Source organism: Anomaloglossus baeobatrachus, chromosome 1 (genome assembly GCF_048569485.1).
Source record: "Anomaloglossus baeobatrachus isolate aAnoBae1 chromosome 1, aAnoBae1.hap1, whole genome shotgun sequence".
Lineage (NCBI taxonomy): Eukaryota > Metazoa > Chordata > Amphibia > Anura > Aromobatidae > Anomaloglossus > Anomaloglossus baeobatrachus.
The window spans coordinates 283,237,603-283,258,545 of NC_134353.1; the positions used below are offsets into that span (position 1 = coordinate 283,237,603).

The 20,943-nt window shown below is 47.2% G+C and overlaps 1 protein-coding gene across 5 annotated transcripts in view; it reads left to right on the forward strand.

Annotated features, from left to right (window-relative positions):
* PDE5A (phosphodiesterase 5A) overlaps nucleotides 1-20,943 on the forward strand; it is a 394,028-nt gene that overhangs the window by 291,111 nt on the left and 81,974 nt on the right. For 3 of the 5 annotated variants that reach the window (XM_075350615.1, XM_075350634.1, XM_075350598.1), the window contains exons 9-11: nucleotides 10,586-10,670; nucleotides 17,397-17,572; nucleotides 19,663-19,722. In XM_075350615.1, the coding sequence (XP_075206730.1) occupies nucleotides 10,586-10,670; nucleotides 17,397-17,572; nucleotides 19,663-19,722 (321 nt within the window). The remainder of the gene's footprint in view (nucleotides 1-10,585; nucleotides 10,671-17,396; nucleotides 17,573-19,662; nucleotides 19,723-20,943) is intronic. The other 2 variants (XM_075350624.1, XM_075350605.1) reach the window with 1 other exon arrangement.

Consider the following 20,943-nt stretch of genomic DNA (forward strand, 5'->3'; position numbering starts at 1 on the left):
GTGCACAGTTGATTTCTGGCTATATACCCTGTTGTGTTGCTCAAAGGAGACAACAACATGGCGCCCACAAGAAGCAGGGGTGCCAAAACACAGGCTTACTATGCTGCCTGCGCCGCATGTACAACCTCGCTACCGGCAGGTTCCACTGACCCTCATTGTGTGCACTGCTCGGCCCCTGTGGCACTTACTCAGCCGGAGCCTCTGCTAAGGGGGGCCCAGGGGGAACAACCAGCTAACACTGTCCAGGTGACAGGGACGGAGTTTGCAGTTTTTACTGACAGACTTTCTGAGACTATGGCTAAGATTCTAGAAGCTTTGCAGTCCAGACCGGTATCTCAGACCATGGGCACTGTGGAATCACTGCCCCCTGGTTCCCCTCAGTTGGAACAACAATGTTCCCCCGGGGTGTCTCATAGATCCCAGGGTGAGGTCTCTAACACGGACCGCAGTCCCAGACCGCCTAAGCGAGCTCGCTGGGAAATCCCCTCGACCTCATCACATTGTTCAGGGTCTCAGAGGGATGAGTCTCTGTATGATGAAGCGGAGGTAGCTGATCAGGATTCTGATCCTGAGGCCGCTCTGAACCTTGATACTCCTGATGGTGACGCCATAGTGAATGATCTTATCGCGTCCATACATCAAATGCTGGATATTTCTCCCTCGGCTCCTCCAGCGGAGGAGTCAGCCTCTCAGCAGGAGAAATTCCGTTTCAGGTTCCCCAAGCGTACAACGAGTATGTTTCTGGATCACTCCGATTTCAGAGAGGCAGTCCAGAAACACCGAGTTTGTCCAGATAAGCGTTTTTCCAAGCGCCTTAAGGATACACGTTATCCTTTCCCCCCTGACGTGGTCAAGGGCTGGACTCAGTGTCCCAAGGTGGATCCTCCAATCTCCAGACTGGCGGCTAGATCCTTAGTTGCGGTTGAAGATGGGGCTTCGCTCAAGGATGCCACTGACAGACAGATGGAGCTCTGGTTGAAATCCATCTATGAGGCTATCGGCGCGTCTTTTGCTCCAGCATTCGCAGCCGTATGGGCACTCCAAGCTATCTCAGCGGGTCAAGCGCAAATTGACGCACTCACACGTACGTCTGCGCCACAAGTGGCGTCCATAACTTCTCAAACGTCGGCATTTGCGTCCTACGCTATTAATGCTGTCCTGGACTCTGCGAGCCGTACGGCGGTTGCAGCCGACAATTCGGTGGCAATACGCAGGGCCTTGTGGCTACGGGAATGGAAGGCAGATTCAGCTTCCAAAAAGTCCTTAACCGGTTTGCCATTTTCTGGCGACCGTTTGTTTGGTGAGAGACTGGATGAGATCATCAAACAATCCAAGGGAAAGGAAACATCCTTACCCCAGGCCAAACCAAAATTACCCCAACAGAGGAGGGGACAGTCGAGGTTTCGGTCCTTTCGGGGTGCGGGCAGGTCCCAATTCTCCTCGTACAAAAGGCCTCAGAAGGATCAGAGGAACTCCGATCCATGGCGGTCTAAGTCACGCCCTAAAAAGACCGCTGGAGGTGCCGCTACCAAGGCGGCTTCCTCATGACTTTCGGCCTCCTCACACCGCATCCTCGGTCGGTGGCAGGCTCTCCCGCTTTTCCGACATTTGGCTGCCACAGGTAAAAGACCGTTGGGTGAGAGACATCCTGTCTCACGGTTACAGGATAGAGTTCAGCTCTCGTCCTCCGACTCGATTTTTCAGAACATCTCCGCCTCCCGAGCGAGCCGATGCTCTTCGGCAGGCGCTGGGCACTCTGAAGGCAGAAGGAGTGGTGGTCCCCGTTCCTCTTCAGCAACAGGGTCACGGTTTTTACTCCAACCTGTTTGTGGTTCCAAAGAAGGACGGGTCTTTCCGTCCTGTCCTGGACCTAAAACTGCTCAACAAACACGTAAAGACCAGGCGGTTCCGGATGGAATCCCTCCGCTCCGTCATCGCCTCAATGTCCCAAGGAGATTTCCTTGCATCGATCGATATCAAAGATGCTTATCTCCACGTACCGATTGCTCCAGAGCATCAGCGTTTCCTGCGCTTCGCCATAGGAGACGAACTGCCGTTCGGCCTGGCGACAGCCCCACGGGTTTTCACCAAGGTCATGGCTGCAGTAGTGGCGGTCCTCCACTCTCAGGGTCACTCGGTGATCCCTTACTTAGACGATCTGCTGGTCAAGGCTCCCTCTCAAGAGGCATGCCAGCACAGCCTCACCGCTACTCTGGAGACTCTCCAGAGTTTCGGGTGGATCATCAATTTTCCAAAGTCAAATCTGACACCGGCCCAATCGCTGACATATCTTGGCATGGAGTTTCATACCCTCTCAGTGATAGTGAAGCTTCCGCTGAACAAGCAGCGTTCACTACAGACGGGGGTGCAATCTCTCCTTCAGGGTCAGTCACACCCCTTGAGGCGCCTCATGCACTTCCTGGGGAAGATGGTGGCAGCAATGGAGGCAGTCCCTTTCGCGCAGTTTCACCTGCGTCCTCTTCAATGGGACATCCTACGCAAATGGGACAGGAAGCCGACGTCCCTCGACAGGAACGTCTCCCTCTCTCAGGCAACCAAAGCTTCCCTTCGGTGGTGGCTTCTTCCCACTTCATTATCGAAGGGGAAATCCTTCCTACCCCCATCCTGGGCGGTGGTCACGACGGACGCGAGTCTGTCAGGGTGGGGAGCAGTCTTTCTCCACCACAGGGCTCAGGGTACGTGGACTCAGCAAGAGTCCTCACTTCAGATCAATGTTCTGGATATCAGGGCAGTGTATCTTGCCCTAAAAGCGTTCCAGCAGTGGCTGGAAGGCAAGCAGATCCGAATTCAGTCGGACAACTCCACAGCGGTGGCTTACATCAACCACCAAGGCGGAACACGCAGTCGGCAAGTCTTCCAGGAAGTCCGGCGGATTTTGATGTGGGTGGAAGCCACGGCCTCCACCATCTCCGCAGTTCACATCCCGGGCGTGGAAAACTGGGAAGCAGACTTTCTCAGTCGCCAGGGCATGGACGCAGGGGAATGGTCCCTGCACCCGGACGTGTTTCAGGAGATCTGTTGCCGCTGGGGGATGCCGGACGTCGACCTAATGGCGTCCCGGCACAACAACAAGGTCACGGCATTCATGGCACGATCTCACGATCACAGAGCTCTGGCGGCAGACGCCTTAGTTCAGGATTGGTCGCAGTTTCAACTCCCTTATGTGTTTCCTCCGCTGGCACTGTTGCCCAGAGTGTTACGCAAGATCAGGGCCGACTGCCGCCGCGCCATCCTCGTCGCTCCAGACTGGCCGAGGAGGTCGTGGTACCCGGATCTGTGGCATCTCACGGTCGGCCAACCGTGGGCACTACCAGACCGACCAGACTTGCTGTCTCAAGGGCCGTTTTTCCATCTGAATTCTGCGGCCCTCAACCTGACTGTGTGGCCATTGAGTCCTGGATCTTAGCGTCTTCAGGATTATCTCAAGAGGTCATTGCCACTATGAGACAGGCTAGGAAACCAACGTCCGCCAAGATCTACCACAGGACGTGGAAAATATTCCTGTCGTGGTGCTCTGCTCAGGGTTTTTCTCCCTGGCCATTTGCCTTGCCCACTTTTCTGTCCTTTCTTCAATCCGGATTGGAAAAGGGTTTGTCGCTCGGCTCCCTTAAGGGACAAGTCTCTGCGCTCTCTGTGTTTTTTCAGAAGTGCCTGGCCAGACTTCCACAGGTACGCACGTTCCTGCAGGGGGTTTGTCACATCGTCCCTCCTTACAAACGTCCGTTAGAACCCTGGGATCTGAACAGGGTGCTGATGGTTCTTCAGAAACCACCGTTCGAGCCAATGAGGGATATTTCTCTCGCACGCCTTTCGCAGAAAGTGGTTTTCCTAGTTGCAGTCACTTCACTTCGGAGAGTGTCTGAGCTAGCAGCGTTGTCATGCAAAGCCCCTTTCCTGGTGTTTCACCAGGACAAGGTGGTCCTGCGTCCGGTTCCGGAATTTCTCCCTAAGGTGGTATCCCCCTTTCATCTCAATCAGGATATCTCCTTACCCTCTTTTTGTCCTCATCCAGTTCACCAATGTGAAAAGGATTTGCACTTATTAGATCTGGTGAGAGCACTCAGATTCTACATTTCTCGTACGGCGCCCCTGCGCCGCTCGGATGCACTCTTTGTCCTTGTCGCTGGCCAGCGTAAAGGGACACAAGCTTCCAAATCAACCCTGGCTCGGTGGATCAAGGAACCAATTCTCGAAGCTTATCGTTCCTCGGGGCTTCCGGTTCCCTCAGGGCTGAAGGCCCATTCTACCAGGGCCGTGGGAGCGTCCTGGGCCTTGCGGCACCAGGCTACGGCTCAGCAGGTGTGTCAGGCAGCTACCTGGTCGAGCCTGCACACTTTCACGAAACACTATCAGGTGCATACCTATGCTTCGGCGGATGCCAACCTAGGTAGGCGAGTCCTTCAGGCGGCGGTTGCCCACCTGTAGGACGGAGCCGTTACGGCTCTATTATGAGGTATTATTTACCCACCCAGGGACTGCTTTTGGACGTCCCAATTGTCTGGGTCTCCCAATGGAGCGACAAAGAAGAAGGGAATTTTGTTTACTTACCGTAAATTCCTTTTCCTCTAGCTCCAATTGGGAGACCCAGCACCCGCCCCTGTTTTTTTGTGTACACATGTTGTTCATGTTGAATGGTTTCAGTTCTCCGATATTCCTTCGGATTGAATTTACTTTAAACCAGTTTATAATTTTTTTCCTCCTTCCTGCTTTTGCACCAAAACTGAGGAGCCCGTGGGAGCACGGGGGGTGTATAGGCAGAAGGGGAGGGGCTTTACACTTTTAGTGTAATACTTTGTGCGGCCTCCGGAGGCATAGCCTATACACCCAATTGTCTGGGTCTCCCAATTGGAGCTAGAAGAAAAGGAATTTACGGTAAGTAAACAAAATTCCCTTCTTTGCCACTTAGTGATAAATAATATCAGCTGGTTCAACTGATGGCCTATGTAAAGGTGTTTTATTACCAAGGTGCCATATAAAGAAACATCTCATGATGGGTACAAACAGTGTGTTGTCTCAAGACCTTTTCAACCTTACTGTTGCATTGGTTACAGAAGAATTTCTAAACTACTGAAGATTGCAGTGAGCACTCTTGGGGCCATAATTCAAAAGTGGAAAAAACATCATTTCCTGATAAACTTTTGACCAGGGGCAGAAGAGTTGTCCAAGAGCCAATGACCACCTGTGAAAAGCTACAGAAAGAACCAGAATGAGTAGGTACAATTGTTTCAAAGAAAACAATAAGTAACACATTCAACCTCCATTGCCTCTATGGGCGCTTTACAAAAAGCATGTTCAAGCACATACAGTCATGGCCAAAGGTTTTGAGAATGCTACAAATATTAATTTTTACAAAGTCTACTGCTTAAGTTTTTCTAATGGCAATTTGCATATACTCCAGAATGTCATAAAGAGTGATCAGCTTAACAGCAATTATTTGCAAAGTCAATATTAGCTAAGAAAATGAACTTTAACCCCCAAAACACATTTCAACATCATTGCATTCCTGCCTTAAAAGGAGCAGCTAACATTGTTTTAGTGATTGTTCCATTAACACAGGTGTGGGTGTTGATGAGGACAGGGCTGGCGATCAATCAGTCATGATTAAGTAAGAATGACACCACTGGACAGATTAAAAGGAGGCTGGTGCTTGGTATCATTGTTTCTCTTCAGTTAACCATGGTTATCTCTAAAGAAACACGTGCAGCCATCATTGCTCTGCACAAAAATGGCCTAACAGGGAAGAGTATCGCAGCTACAAAGATTGCACCTCAGTCAACAATCTATCGCATCATCAAGAACTTCAAGGAGAGAGCTTCCATTGTTGCCAAAAAGGCTCCAGAGTGCCCAAGAAGGACAAGCAAATGCCAGGACCGTATCTTAAAACTGTTTCAGCTGCGGGATCGGACTACCAGCAATGCCGAGCTAGCTCAGGAATGGCAGCAGGCTGGTGTGAGTGCTTCTGCACGCACTATGAGGCGGAGACTGCTTGAGCAAGGCCTGGTTTCAAGGAGGGCAGCAAAGAAGCCACTTCTCTCCAGAAGAAACATCAGGGACCGACTGATATTCTGCAAAAGGTACAGGGAGTGGACTGCTGAGGACTGGGGTAAAGTCATTTTCTCAGATGAATCCCCTTTTCGATTGTTTGGGACATCTGGAAAACAGCTTATTAGGAGAAGAAGAGGTGAGCACTACCACCAGTCTTGTCTCATGCCAACTGTTAAGCATCCTGAAACGATTCATGTGTGGGGTTGCTTCTCAGCCAAGGGAATCGGCTCACTCACAGTCTTGCCTAAAAACACAGCCATGAATAAAGAATGCTACCAGAATGTCCTCCAAGAGCAACTTCTCCCAACTGTCCAAGAGCAGTTTGGCGTCCAACAATGCCTTTTCCAGCATGATGGAGCACCTTGCCATAAAGCAAAGGTGATCACTAAATGGCTCATGGAACAAAACATAGAGATTTTGGGTCCATGGCCTGGAAACTCCCCCAGATCTTAATCCCATTGATCCCATTGCGGGCAATCATCAAGAGACGGGTGGACAAACAAAAACCAACAAATTCTGGCAAAATGCAAACATTGCTTATGCAAGAATGGACAGCTATCAGTCAGGATTTGATCCAGAAGTTGATTGAGAGCATGCCAGGGAGAATTGCAGAGGTCCTGAAGAAGAAGGGTCAACACTGCAAATATTGACTTGCTGCATTAACTCATTCTAACTGTCAATATAACCTTTTGGTACTCATAATATGATTGCAATTATATTTCTGTACGTGATGTAAACATCAGACAAACACAATTAAAAACCAGATTGCAACAGATCATGTGAAAATATAATTTTGGTGTCATTCTCAAAACGTTTGGCCATGACTGTACAACGATCGTTCAAAAAACATTTAGACAAGCCTGTGAAATACTGAGAGAATATAGTCTGGTTAGATAAGACCAAAATTGAACTCTTTAGATACCATAATACACACCATGTTTGGAGGTCAAGGCGCACTTCATCTCACCCCAAAAACAGCATACCAGCGGTGAAGTTTGGGGTTGGGAACATCATGGTGTGGGGCTGTTATTCAGCATACAGCACTTTCTAGATAAAAATCTTCTGCCATCTACCAGGATGATGAAGATGAAATGAGGGTGGATATTTCAGAAAGATAATGATCTCAAAAAATCAGCCAAGAAAACTCTCAATTCGTTTCAGTGAAAGAAATGAAAGCTCCTACAATGTCCCAGTCAATCACCTGACCTGAATCCAATAGAAAATTTATGGAAGGAACTAAAGCTCAGAGGTCATAGAAGAATCCCACAGGACCTTCAGTATTTGAAGAGTGTTTGTATGGAAGAATGGGTCAAAATCACACCTGAACAATGCATGCGACAAGATTCTCTATACTGGAATACTGGAGACATCTTGAAGCTGTCATCACCAAGAAAAGCTTTTGTACAAAGTATTACATACATTTCAATAAGAGTGTTTAATACTTTTTCCCTGTGCAATTTCTAATTATTTGACATAACTTAATTTATGGACATCTATTGTTTGATGTCATTTCCTGTGTGGATTGGATGGGTTGTTACTGACATCTGGTGAGAAATTCATATCAAGAGCATCTTTAGTGGCATATTTACTTAGAAAATAGGTGTTGTTATGAGAATACAATATATTCTATATGCATTCTATAACCAAGCTTTCTTTTGTATATGAGTAACGATACAGCCTGTCTTCTGATTGTTGCTGCGTATCAGGAGATCAAGTATGTGTACACTGAAGTTTACTGCTTATGTCTAATACAAGAGAACAGAATGAAAATGTTGATAATGATGATTGCCTGCATCTGCACAAGTTTGGATCTGTCCCTGGTGGGCTACGTGATAAGGACTTTGCGAGCTATGGCCGAAGAGGAAATCCCAAACATGGATATTATTATTATTATTATTATTATTATTATTATTATATGCTTTTTGCATGTGCTTCTAAATAACCAGTGGCATGCTGCTAGGAATTTTGCTAAAAGATTAGCCCATTATTGCTCTATAAAATGGCTTGCAATAATAACGCTTGGGATGGATATGTGCACCTTCTTTTCACTGAGAAAGGAATTCATACCAGCAATTTCGATGTGGTCTGAATTTCTTCTGCCAGCACTCTGTGACCTTTGATTTGAGATTTAGCAGACATTCACTAGAAGGAGATTTCCCAAAACTGTGGAATTTTCATTAACAATGTGTTCAATACTTATTTCATCCTATTTCTGCGTTTTACATAAGGAGCAACTCCAATTTTTAAGTATTACAAGTTCTTTTATAGCATGTATAAAGAGTAGAAGAAAAGTCCATAGGTCTGATGTCAAAAGCATTTTTTTCAGCAATCCCAATTCAAAAATAATTAAAAAATTTAAGTTTATTCGAAAACCCTTGAAAACATGGTTCAAAAGTGGAAACAAAAATAAAATTCGATAAACTCACATGGCTAGATAGAATGCTTTTGATGCTAGCACTCCACCCAGAAATCAGCTGTAAATCCTATATCCCTGCATTCTGAATTAATTCATGGATCCATGGACTACAGCGAACAAAAAAAGAGATAAGTATCTATGCTCCTTTTATTTTGTAGGTTTGGTGTTCCTATTCTTTATCACTCAGTTTGGATAGCTTGTAATTGACACCCTATTTTGAAAAAAGACTTATAACAGAGAAGTCATTTTGGAGAGACATCTTCTATTTCTGGAGAATTCCACTTGGCTGACCACACACTGTGGACCTACATTTGGTCTGACAGCCATGTGCTATTGCTGTTCATCTGGCCAAATCTCCAGGGGTCTGTAAGATCAAAAGATGGTATCGCAGCTTATGTGATTACTATGCACATGAAACAGTACAGAAAGGAGGAAAGTTTCCTTCTCTTTAGATTGATATATTGTTTTAAAAGTGCAAATAGCGCTGCAAATTCTGCTCACAGAAGTTGGGCTATCCTGCGGAATGTATTTCTCATTTTTTTTCTTCATGAATGTTAGACTATGTTCCCATGATGAGTATTTGGTTTCTTTTTGATGCTGCATATTTTCTGCCCCATTTATGCACCTATTAGGTAAATTTGGTTACTTGCATTTTTCAATTTTTCATTGATACAATAATGTGTGGATTACATGCATTTTGAGTGCATTTCTGCTGTGGAAACTCACTAAAAATGGATGCACGTTTTTACCTGCAGATTTTCCATATCTATTATAATTCGATTAATCCACACAAACCTTTGCATACCTGCAAGAGAAATTGACATGTTGCATATATAAAAAATACACTGCAGGTCAGTTCATGCTGTGTTAAAAAAAAAAAAAACAGTGGGCAGGAGTTTTCTATAAATCCCATCCACTCTCCTAGTAAGATGCTGTGGTTTTTGCAGAGCTAAAATACAACATACTCACCAAAAACTCTTCTTGGGAACTTAAAGACATTGGCCACTACTTTAACATTGATGACCTATTGTTGGGATAGGATTAATGTTTGATTAGCTGCGGTCCAACACTCTTCACCCCTGCCGCCATCCATTGTCTATTCTGGTGGTTTCAGCACGCAGTTCCGGAGCTGCCCCATCAGCAGATAGTAGCCGAGGCCGATTATTGCACATCCGCCTCCCATTCAAATCAATAGGAGGTGGATGTGCAGTACCCGGCCGCGGCCACTATCAGGTGACAGGGCAGCTCAGGAACTGAGCATTTTCTGCCACCACTTGTTGCTGCTGGCACTGAGAACAGCTGATCGCCCGGGGAGCGGAGTGTCAGACCACAGCCGATCAGACATTGATGACCTTTCCTAAGGAGAGGCCATCAATGTTAAAGTAGTGGACAACCTCTTTAATCCAAGAGGGTGTCATCCTTTTTATTTGTGGTTACTGAGTGGTAGAGAACACTTTGTAGAGTGATAAGTCCTTTAGGGCCCATAGCTCTGAACAGTAACTGTATAATGTATTTACTGCCATGGATAATAGCAATTGTTACTGCACTTGGAAGTCATTTTTGGACAAAGATTGTCCTTGCCTTAAATCCATGCAGCCTTTCAAATTAAACAGCGTCAAATGTAGTTGGCCATAATAGTATAATCATACAATAATTTTCCATTCTGTACACATAGAAGCATTTGGGTTGGCTGAGAGGATCCGCTTCAGTCAGTTATACAAGCTGAATAAATAATTACAACCCTTGTACACCCTGCCCCAGAGCAGATGGAGGTTTCCTTTATGGTTAGTGTCTGCAATTTTCAAGAGACACTTACAAACACATCATCAGTTTGTGTTGTGAGGAATGGGCACACTGAACATGATGAGAACGCAGCCTAATATCATCTTGTGTCTGTGGACTCTATCGGGTATTTGTATCCATTGTGTAAAGTTAAGATTACTTCTGTTTTGTTGGCCATGCTGTACGACTGGAAAGTTCTTGATGACCTACTTTGCCAATGGAGAAAACAATAGTATAATAAAATAATAATAATAATCCAAGCATACTTTGTGTGATTCTGGATGATTGATGTCCTATAGTATGATAATTTATTCTTGGCAGAATGAAAATGAAGAAAACAACAGCAAGAAAATTCAAAGTCTTCTCTGCACGCCAATCAAGAATGGAAAAAAGAACAAAGTTATAGGTACCTTTCCCATATCAATGTTTTTTTTCATTAAAATATGTTACGGAAATATATTTTTTCTTGAAACAAAATATGTGAATGGATATAAAAATATGACATTGACCCATCCTGCCCATATCAGCGGTTTCAGACGATTTTAGTTTGCTCCCACTGCGGCCAATTTCTGTTTTTGCATTTTTGTTTTTTCCTCCTTTTCTTAACGTAGCCATAGTTTTTATATTTTGCTGTACACATAGACGTTTGAGGACTGTTTTTTGCAATACAAGTTGTACTTTTGAATCACCCTATTAATTGTACCACATAGAGCACTGGAAAACAGGAAAAAACTCCAAGTAAAATTGTCAAAAAAACAGAATTTATACATTGTTTTTAGGAATTGTTTTTACAGCATATATTTGGTGTTAAGAGTGTACAATATAGTTCTTGGCATCAGTACAATTATGGCAATACCAAACAAATCTGTAGTTTGAAAAAAAAAAATTTGGGGGGTTGTGTTACCATATTCTGAGACCTGTAAAATTTTCCTTTTTCAGTCGATGGAGCTGTATGGGGAATTACATTTTTGTAGATACCATTTTGGAAATATATGATGTTTTGATCGCTTGCAACATTTTTTGTGGCATTGCAGCATAAAGTCATTTTGTCGTTCTTGAATTTCTTTTAGTTTGCAGTATTTATGAATTAGATTAATTATTTTTATATTTTTATATATCTGAATTTTCAGAACGCGTCGATACCACATATTTGTATTTTTTATTATCATGTTTATTGTTGATCTGGGAAAAGGGTGGTGATTTGAACTTTTATGGGGTTTTTTTTAATATTTTTTAAACATCTGTTTTTACTTTATTTCTTAGTCCCTTAGGGGACTTTGACCTGCTATACACCGAAATATCACAGTATTGCTGTATATATTAAAAATCCCGGTCTTCTTTGAGGTCTCGCCACAGACAGGGTTTCAAGGGAGCTCCGTTATGAAAAGCATGGAGGTCTTCAGCAGACTCCCAGCTGATATAGCAACTCATAGGCAACCCTGATAACATCATGGACACATCAATGGGCACGTACAATGGCCAGACTTTTCGCTAGTCTTCTCCTCCCTGTTTGTGATTCCCCTGGCCCCTTCATCTTCCTCTAGTCTGTGAATCACCTGCCTCCTCTGCTTGAAATCTCAGCAGTGACCTGTGAATCACAAACTAGCTGCAGTGAAAAAGACTGGGGATTCACAGACAGCAAGGGGAAGACCCAGTTTACAGTTCGACTCCTGTGCACCCAAATCTAATTATAAGAAAACATCAAATGCTGATTAAAGAAAAACCGCAAAGCACATTTCTTAACCAAATGTATAAATTTAATCAGTATTACTGCAAAATTACAGCTATGGCCGATTCTCTTTACATGAAAGCACACTAGTACTCGTTATTCTCCAGAGTTCCTTATTTATCCAATATATTCTTTGGTAACCTGCTGCCTCTAAACTTGGCTGGGATGTGTCTGAGGGAAGTTGTATCTTGTACCCTTGTACATTCTCTTGGAAGGTCAATGGTTTATAAGAGAGTGATTTATGGCATGCCATACAGAACATATTCTTTTTTTAGATTTTTAGATTTTAGTCCAGAGTACAATGGAATAAATTAGGCGTGATGTACTGGTACATCTTGGTTTTGACTAGCAATACTTTAACTGTAAACCTTTTTATTTTTGTGGTATACCTCACAGAATGCTTCTTACTTTCACCTCTAACCAAACAAAAAAATGGCATACATATTGTATGCAATATAGTTTTATTTTTCCTTACAGTGTCCCTTTGTATGGCAAATAGTAGCAGAGCATACTTTCATATACAGTAAAACAAGCTTATGTCGCGGGCGGAGGAGGGGACGCTCCGCTCTCCCACTGCTCGGGTCCGGCCGCTACTGCTGCGGCTGCTACTGCTCGGTGGTGCTCGAGCGGTGGGCCGGATCCTGGGGACTCGAGCGGCGCTCCTCGCCCGTGAGTGAAAAGGGGATGGGGATTGGATTGTGGGGATTTGGTTATTGTCCGTGACGCCACCCACGGTTGTGGTGATATTGGTGACACCACCGCTGCTCTGGACGGGGATCCCGGGAGCGATGACAGGGAGCAGCCTGGATGTTAGTTCTCCCCTCCGTGGGTAGGGGGTTGGCTGTCCCGGGGCCCGGTGATGGGGTAGGCATGGATTGCAGGCGGGTTACAGGGCCTGGCGAGGTGCAGGGTCGCGGGGGCAGCGCTGTGCCGCACGGCACTGTGGTACTCACTCAGCCAATGATGAGGACACAGTTCTCGGTAAAACACACGGCTGGATGGACGGGTCCCACAGACGGCTGCGGTGTTTCTCCTCCCGGCAGGTTGATGGTGACTGCCTTTCCCTGCACCTGTGTAACGTGTACGGTTCCAATGGGTTCCCACCGGTAACCCGCTCCCCAGATTGGATAGGTGCTGAAGGAGCCCCTTTTGCCCGCAGGCTCTGGCCCTGGGAACTTCAGCCTTGGCGGTGACTGTGTTTCCCTTTCTCGGTTGGACTGTTGCCTTCTGACGGGACTTGGCTGCTGGGAAACCCAGGAGGTTCCCTTCGCTAATGGATTTGGCAAATTCACGGCGACTCCTAGCCTTGCCGGGGTCCGTAAGCCCCTGCCAGATGGTGCTGGCTTCTCTTTGCGTACCGGTCTGGTACCGCCGTGCCACCGCCCGTCCACGGTCCTTGCGGTTAGCTCCAATAGGCCACTCCTGCAGACGGTCACCACCGTCTGCCAACCTTGCTGATCCGTCCGGGCCACACACCCGGACCAACTTCAGGCTGCTTAACTGCCACTTTCCTCCTTCCACTTTCACTTCCAAACTCTATCTGTCTCTTTTCCTGCTTCCAGGACTGTGAACTCCTCGGTGGGTGGGGCCAACCGCCTGGCCCACCCCCCTGGTGTGAACATCAGCCCCTGGAGGAGGGCAACAAGGGTTTTTGTCTGACTTTGGTGTGCCTGACCGGGAGTGTGGGGTGTGTAGGTGTTGTTCTGTGACGTCCTGGCTTGTCCAGGGTGCCACATTCCCCCTTAGTAAAATGCAGACCGTCCGCGGGCTGCCCGTCCATCACCAGTTTTATTTTCACAACTGAAAAAGATAAACGGTAAAACGAGTTACAATTATAATAACATCTTCCCACATCAGGAGGTACTCTTACTTAAACGTTGCAAAACGGTTATGGCTTCCGCTCTCTCCCACCCAAGTAACCTGGCCCTGATGCTGCCCCTAAGCAAACAGGCAGCACCCCTTGACCCCCAGTCCAGCACAAGTTACCCGAGCGGGTTCTGTCCTTTTCAGGGGACCCACGTCCATGGGGAGCCCCTGAAATCCCCGGAGGTTCGCCACCGGTTGCGGTAGTGGCGGGCCTGGGCCATCACTTCCCTCCAGGCCCATCCTCCAAATCAGCCTCTCCGGAGGCGGTTACGGTAAAGCCTTAAAACATATTTTTATTTACAGACCACAAGTTCGTGGTTGCCCTGCCAGTTCTCGGGCTTGTTCGTAGTAGTTCCTACGCATTTGGTAAAGGGGTCCCAACGGGGACCAGTTGCCGGCAACGACCGGTGCAATCAAGGTTTGTTAATCTGGTGACATCTTCGGTTATCATTCACTTCTTATCATTCTTTTAAAACTTTTAAACTGCACACTGGTGGTCCCAACAGGGAACACTTGCAACGGGACTCCGCTGCCATCACTCCGATTCTTTGGTGTCGGTTGGGGGAGGGGGCGCGGTGGACACTCGGGCCTCTTGGCTGCCCCTCAGCTTGGCGTCTAACGCGAACCACCCCCTCTCCCCGCAGTGCCGGGTATACTGAACTAGGTCTCCCGGCATCAAGTTACGGCCAGGGTGCTCCTCGGCAGGTGGGCGTTGACATCCCGCCGGGCTACAAAGACTTCGGCCTCCAGGCCCGGCTCATAGATGAAACCATAGCCCCGGCGGACATCAAACTGCCTCACCTGCCCTTCATACAGCGGGCCCCGGACTCGGAATGTCGCTTGACGGAGGCTCTCTTTCTCCCGGATCATACGGGCCACCAACTCCGCCTTCTTCCTCTCTCTCTCAGCAATCTCTGGGCCCAGTGGTGTCGGTTCCCTGTCCCAATACGGAGCTGCTGCGAGCTCCGGCGCACGGGTCAGGCCCCGCGAGACCTTCTGGACACTGCCCACCACTGGTGATCTGGGTGGAAGGTCCCGCGGTGACTTGGCCTGGGGTGCTGCCTTGCAGCGGCAACCCGCCGCAACCTCAGCCGAGGTGTGGGGGATGGGCACAGGGGTCCTCTTCCGCCGGGCCTCCTGCACGTAGCGGCCTGTCGGCTCCGGCTCGGAGAAAGTTTCTGGGGATGCCTCCGGCTCAAGCTTCTGCACCTTCCAGGGTAGCGACTCTGGTCGGTCATGGGCTCCGGCTACAGGCCGATCCGCCTGGACGGACATGCGGGAGCACGGGGGTAGCGGGCCTAGTGGCGGGGCCGCGGCGGCCGGTACGGGTAGCGGGGGAGGTAGCAGGGCGAGCGGGCGTGGACCGGGTCCCTCGGCCGCGATGACCGACCCACTAGGGGCACAGGGGCGTGGGTCACTCACCCTCCCTTCTGAAGCTCCCTCTTCCTCGCGTCTCCGCACAGTCGCTACAACCTCCGCCATGTCGGCCTCCCACTCCTCCAGGAGGAGCTGCATCTTGACCTGCAGCCGTTGTTGGAGCTGCGCGGTCCGGATCTCCACCCATGCCGTGGTTCCAGGTGCGGGGGCTACGGTGCTGCGGGACGGCATAAACATGGCTCTGGCGGCCTCTTCCAGGAACCAGCAACAAGATGGCCGCAGGGTCCTGGCGTCCCTGCTTTTATAGCCGCGGGCTACATGCGGCCAGACGACATCAGTCCCCCTTAGTCTCTTTCCGGCTCCTCCTCTACAGGGGCGGGGTTTTGGCCTTCGCGCCTCCACTACTCGAGGAGACGCTCGAGCGGGAATTTTTCGCGCCCAAGATGGCGGCTTCACCTCCGGCGGTAACAAGGCGCACCTCTACCAGATGGTAGAGCGGTAAGATCCTGTTCGTGACGCCAAGTTGTCGCGGGCGGAGGAGGGGACACTCCGCTCTCCCACTGCTCGGGTCCGGCCGCTGCTGCTGCGGCTGCTACTGCTCGGTGGTGGCTCGAGCGGTGGGCCGGATCCCGGGGACTCGAGCGGCGCTCCTCGCCCGTGAGAGAAAAGGGGATGGGGATTGGATTGTGGGGATTTGGTTATTGTCCGTGACGCCACCCACGGTTGTGGTGATATTGGTGACACCACTGCTGCTCTGGACGGGGATCCCGGGAGCGATGACAGGGAGCAGCCTGGATGTTAGTTCTCCCCTCCGTGGGTAGGGGGTTGGTTGTCCCGGGGCCCGGTGATGGGGTAGGGATGGATTGCAGGTGGGTTACGGGGCCTGGCAAGGTGCAGGGTCGCGGGGGCAGTGCTGTGCTGCACGGCACGGTGGTACTCACTCAGCCAATGATGAGGACACACTTCTCGGTAAAACACACGGCTGGGTGGACGGGTCCCACAGACGGCTGCGGTGTTTCTCCTCCCGGCAGGTTGATGGTGACTGCCTTTCCCTGCACCTGTGTAACGTGTACGGTTCCAATGGGTTCCCACCGGTAACCCGTTCCCCAGCTTGGATGGGTTCTGAAGGAGCCCCTTTTGCCCGCAGGCTCTGGCCCTGGGAACTTCAGCCTTGGCAGTGACTGTGTTTCCCTCTCTCGGTTGGACTGTTGCCTTCTGATGGGACTTGGCTGCTGGGAAACCCAGGAGGTTCCCTTCGCTAATGGATTTGGCAAATTCACGGCGACTCCTAGCCTTGCCGGGGTCCGTAAGCCCCTGCCGGATGGTGCTGGCTTCTCTTTGCGTACCGGTCCGGTACCGCCGGGCCACCGCCCGTCCACGGTCCTTGCAGTTAGCTCCAATAGGCCACTCCTGCAGACGGTCACCACCGTCTGCCAACCTTGCTGATCCGTCCGGGCCACACACCCGGACCAACTTCAGGCTGCTTAACTGCCACTTTCGTCCTTCCACTTTCACCTCCAAACTCTATCTGTCTCTTTTCCTGCCTCCAGGACTGTGAACTCCTCGTTGGGCGGGGCCAACCGCCTGGCCCACCACCCCTGGTGGGAACATCAGCCCCTGGAGGAGGGCAGCAAGGATTTTTGTCTGACTTTGGTGTGCCTGATCGGGAGTGTGGGGTGTGTAGGTGTTGTTCTGTGACGTCCTGGCTTGTCCAGGGCGCCACACATACGTACTTACCCAGCAGAGGCAATATTGACATCTTTCTGGCATATGCTGGGTACTTATTGACTATTTTAAACAGATAAGCTAGTGTTAATAGGACGTCGCTTAAAAGAGAGTGAACAGGGCTTGACACTGATATAACGACTATACACCGCTACAAGCTCCCAACTCTACATCTTTCCTAGAGGAATATAGGCTGTTGTATTTTGGTATGTCAGGGTTATTACCAGTTGCCTAAACAATGACTATGAGTTTTTCGGTTTCTTTTTGTATATTTGGAAAATGTCACACAATAACTAACCGTGCCAGATTAATTAGCTAATACATATTTATCCATATCTGTCTGCTTTCCTGACGACCATGGTTTTATTTTTGTCTCTTTCTTTCAAAGCAGCATTCTTGAATGTATTAATTTCCCTAGTGATATATTTATCATAGGAGTTTGCCAACTTGTAAACAAGGTGGAGGAAAATTCTAGCAAAATCAAGACCTTCAACAGAAATGATGAGCAATTTCTGGAAGCATTTGCAATTTTCTGTGGCTTGGGGATCCAGAACACCCAGATGTATGAAGTTGTGGAGAGAGCAATGGCCAAACAGATGGTGACATTAGAGGTGAGTCCACAATAAAAGGATTGTTTCTTGGCAGACCACTGCGGTTCTAACATCTTGTTCAAGCATTAAATAATTATTGTCAAACGCTAGCTTTCAAACACCCTCCATAAGGATTTACACTTCTTTTGCTCTGCTCAATAGAAAGTTGGCTCTAATAAATATTCCAGATACCCATCTGTTGTTTGCGACAGAAACGACTGTCTCTGATGCCTGAGATGACACTTGTAAGGGCAACATTTCATAATTAGGATCCCCGTAAAGAACCCCTAAAGGAATAACAAATGGCAGATTACTTTAATAAACAAAAATATGCAAAGTGTAATGTTTTAGGCTTCTACAAAGTTTTACATTTCAAATCCCTTTCATATTCATTGCTACTTCCCTTTGTATGCCATTCAACTCCCATTCACTTTGACAAGAGCAGAGCTGCATACCTGACAATGGCTGTGGTGTTCCGGTTCTCTACACTCTGTACTTCTGAGGTCTGCACCACTCGCTATTGTTTGATCGTAGGGTGCCGGGTGATAGACCCACGCCAATCTGCTATTGATGACCTATCTTAGGGATATGTTATCAATATCATATAACTCCTTAATTTATGGAATTTCCAGATATTAGCCCAGACATTTCACTGGTAAATCCCCTGTACTGTTGAAGTGCTTGCAAATATTGGCTGGATAGTACGCCTCTCTTCGGTGCAGTGCAGTACAAAATGTCCTGTGCCAAAAAGAGTTGCTCCATTGCACACCCAGTGAAGATGATTACCATGCGTATAACTATATAAGGCGCCTAAGTGTTGCAATCTCACCCAGACCCTGGAACCTAGGGGGCCCAAAAGATCCCTTTGCACCATATAAAAAGCCTATTAATATTAAAGACCTGGTTAGTTTGAAACCCTGTAAGATATTTTGCATTGGGGCCTGCAAGTTTCAAGTTATGCCACTGATGGCTCCATTTTAGATACTGATTGTTTGCACTTTACAAGAATCCAAAAAATTCCTTTCCTGAAAAAAAGTGATTTCCAGCTTCCAGCTGCTCTTCCTGAATTTTATATGTATGGGCTTGATGTACTGTATTTATATTAAATTTGTGCTTATTTATCTGTCATTTTAATTTTTTCTTGCTTAGAATTAACTAGTTTTTCATAGAGTTGTGGCTTTAATCTACACTATTTTTAATTTACTATGGGCATTTCATATTGTAACTTGAAGAACGACTGTGTCACTCTAGCTATTGTTATTTAAAGGGATTAACCATAACATAGGTCATCAATATCAGACTTGCATCCTCACTGATCAGCCATTATTAGCTCTGGATGCCAAGTGTAACGAATGTGTGGACATGGAACAGCACAGCTCTGTTTACTGTGTAGTGGCCATTCCTGAGTAGTGAAGCTCAATTCCCATACAATTTAAGGCTGGTTTCACATTGGCGGTATTCTGCCGCACTACCGGATCTGGCACAAGTGCAGTACAATTCAATACAGTTCACTTGCAAGCTCCGGTCACATGCGGTCATGTGACTGGAGCATGTGACAGCATGTGACCGGAGCTTGCCGCGATGCCAGTGAACTGTATTGAACTGTACTGTACTTGTGCCGGATGCGGCAGTGCGGCAGAATACCGTTAATGTGAAACCAGCCTTAAAGAGGTGAGCTGCATCACTCAGTAATGGCCACTACACAGTGATTCAGCTTCATGCACTGTGGAAGCTGAAAACAGCTGGTTGGTAAAGGTGCCAAGTATTGAACTCTACCAATCTGATATTGACCTATCATAAGGATAATTATATAGGTAAACCATGATGAATCAGCACAGGTGCCTGCAGTCCGCAGTCCCGGGTTCACTGGGACTATCACACACAAAGACTTTACAGTGAATAATGTTGGTTTTTGTGGTCCTCAGAAGACTTGGAAGTTTTAACATAAGTTTGGTACGGTTTGCTCTCTTAGTAATGTGAAGCTTATCAGCTACAAAATGGACTTCTCACCTAGTCCGAGCTTCAGTGATTGCCCCATTATAATTTTTTTAACTTACAATTTCTTTTAAAGCTTATTAAACTTGGGTTTAACTTTGACATTTGCATTGTAGATTCTTTCCTATCATGCGTCTGCTGCGGAAGAGGAAACCATGGAGCTGCAGGTAACAGCGGTAAAAACAATTTTATTTCTCTTACTATATATATGTACCATATATATTTTTCACAAGTTTTCTCATTGCGCCTTCCAGATTTGCCCTTTTTTATGTTACTGGCTCCACTTTTGCATTTTGCACCTTAAATGTAATTCTAATATGGTATAGAGATGTAATGGTTTTGTTCTTGCATAAGTACACTAAGGACGTCTTCACACATCTGACATTTCAAGTATGTGCATGCGTTGAGAATTTGCTTGCAGAAATTTCTGCATCGTTTCTCCATGTCTTGGCAGGAAAAACACAGCAGAAAAATGCATATTTTTGCCTCTTTTTTTGTGCGTTTTTGCGGCATTTTGAATTGAGTTTTTGCATGCGTTTTTCAAATTGAAGTCAGTGATTGAAAAAACGCTGCCAAAATCTGAAAGAATTGACATGCTGCAGATGTTTTTTTGCACCAAATCTGCAAGGAGAAAATACTCAATGTGTGCACTACACTTCCGGATATTAAGTGACTTTGCTGGCCTCACCATTTCTTTGCTATTTATGATAAATCTGCACTCAAAATTACTCAATAAAATCACAACATATGCTCACAGCCTTACAGTCCAAGTTGCCTGTGGATCTCCAGAGTTCGACTGCTTCAGTGTGGCTTTGCCTCTGCTGCACAATAATACTGAAGCTGGCTAAATTCAGGATCAGTGTATACAAGATTGATTAAAAAGGCACAGTGGAAGTTTGGCCATCACTCCTTAAGTGCAGTGATCGTCTGCTGTCCCTTTGACTACAAACTATTAAAAATTTAGTGCAGTTAACTTCAGTCACTCAGGTAATTTGCTGTCACAGGTGGACTACTTCAGCTGTGGCTGCGGCTAACCTGAGTGACGTCACCGCTGATAGCACGACTCACTTCAGTTGCGTGGAGCTCACAGCGGGCAGTCATGTTCTATGGTGCTCGCTGTGAGTGTCAGATGTAGCAGTGCTGGAAGCGTTGTTAGACCTCATGTGGATTACTTCACACCTGGATGGGTTTTTTGAGGGGTTAATAAAGTGGTGAAATAGGGTGGCTTTTTTTGTCTTTTATTTCAAATGAAGGATTTTTTGGGTGTTTGCGTTTATTTACTTTCACTTACAGATTAGTAATGGGGGGTGTCTCATAGACATCTGCCATCACTAAGCTAGGGTTTAGCGACAGCTATGGGCTGCCATTAACCCCTTATTACCTTGATTGCCACCACA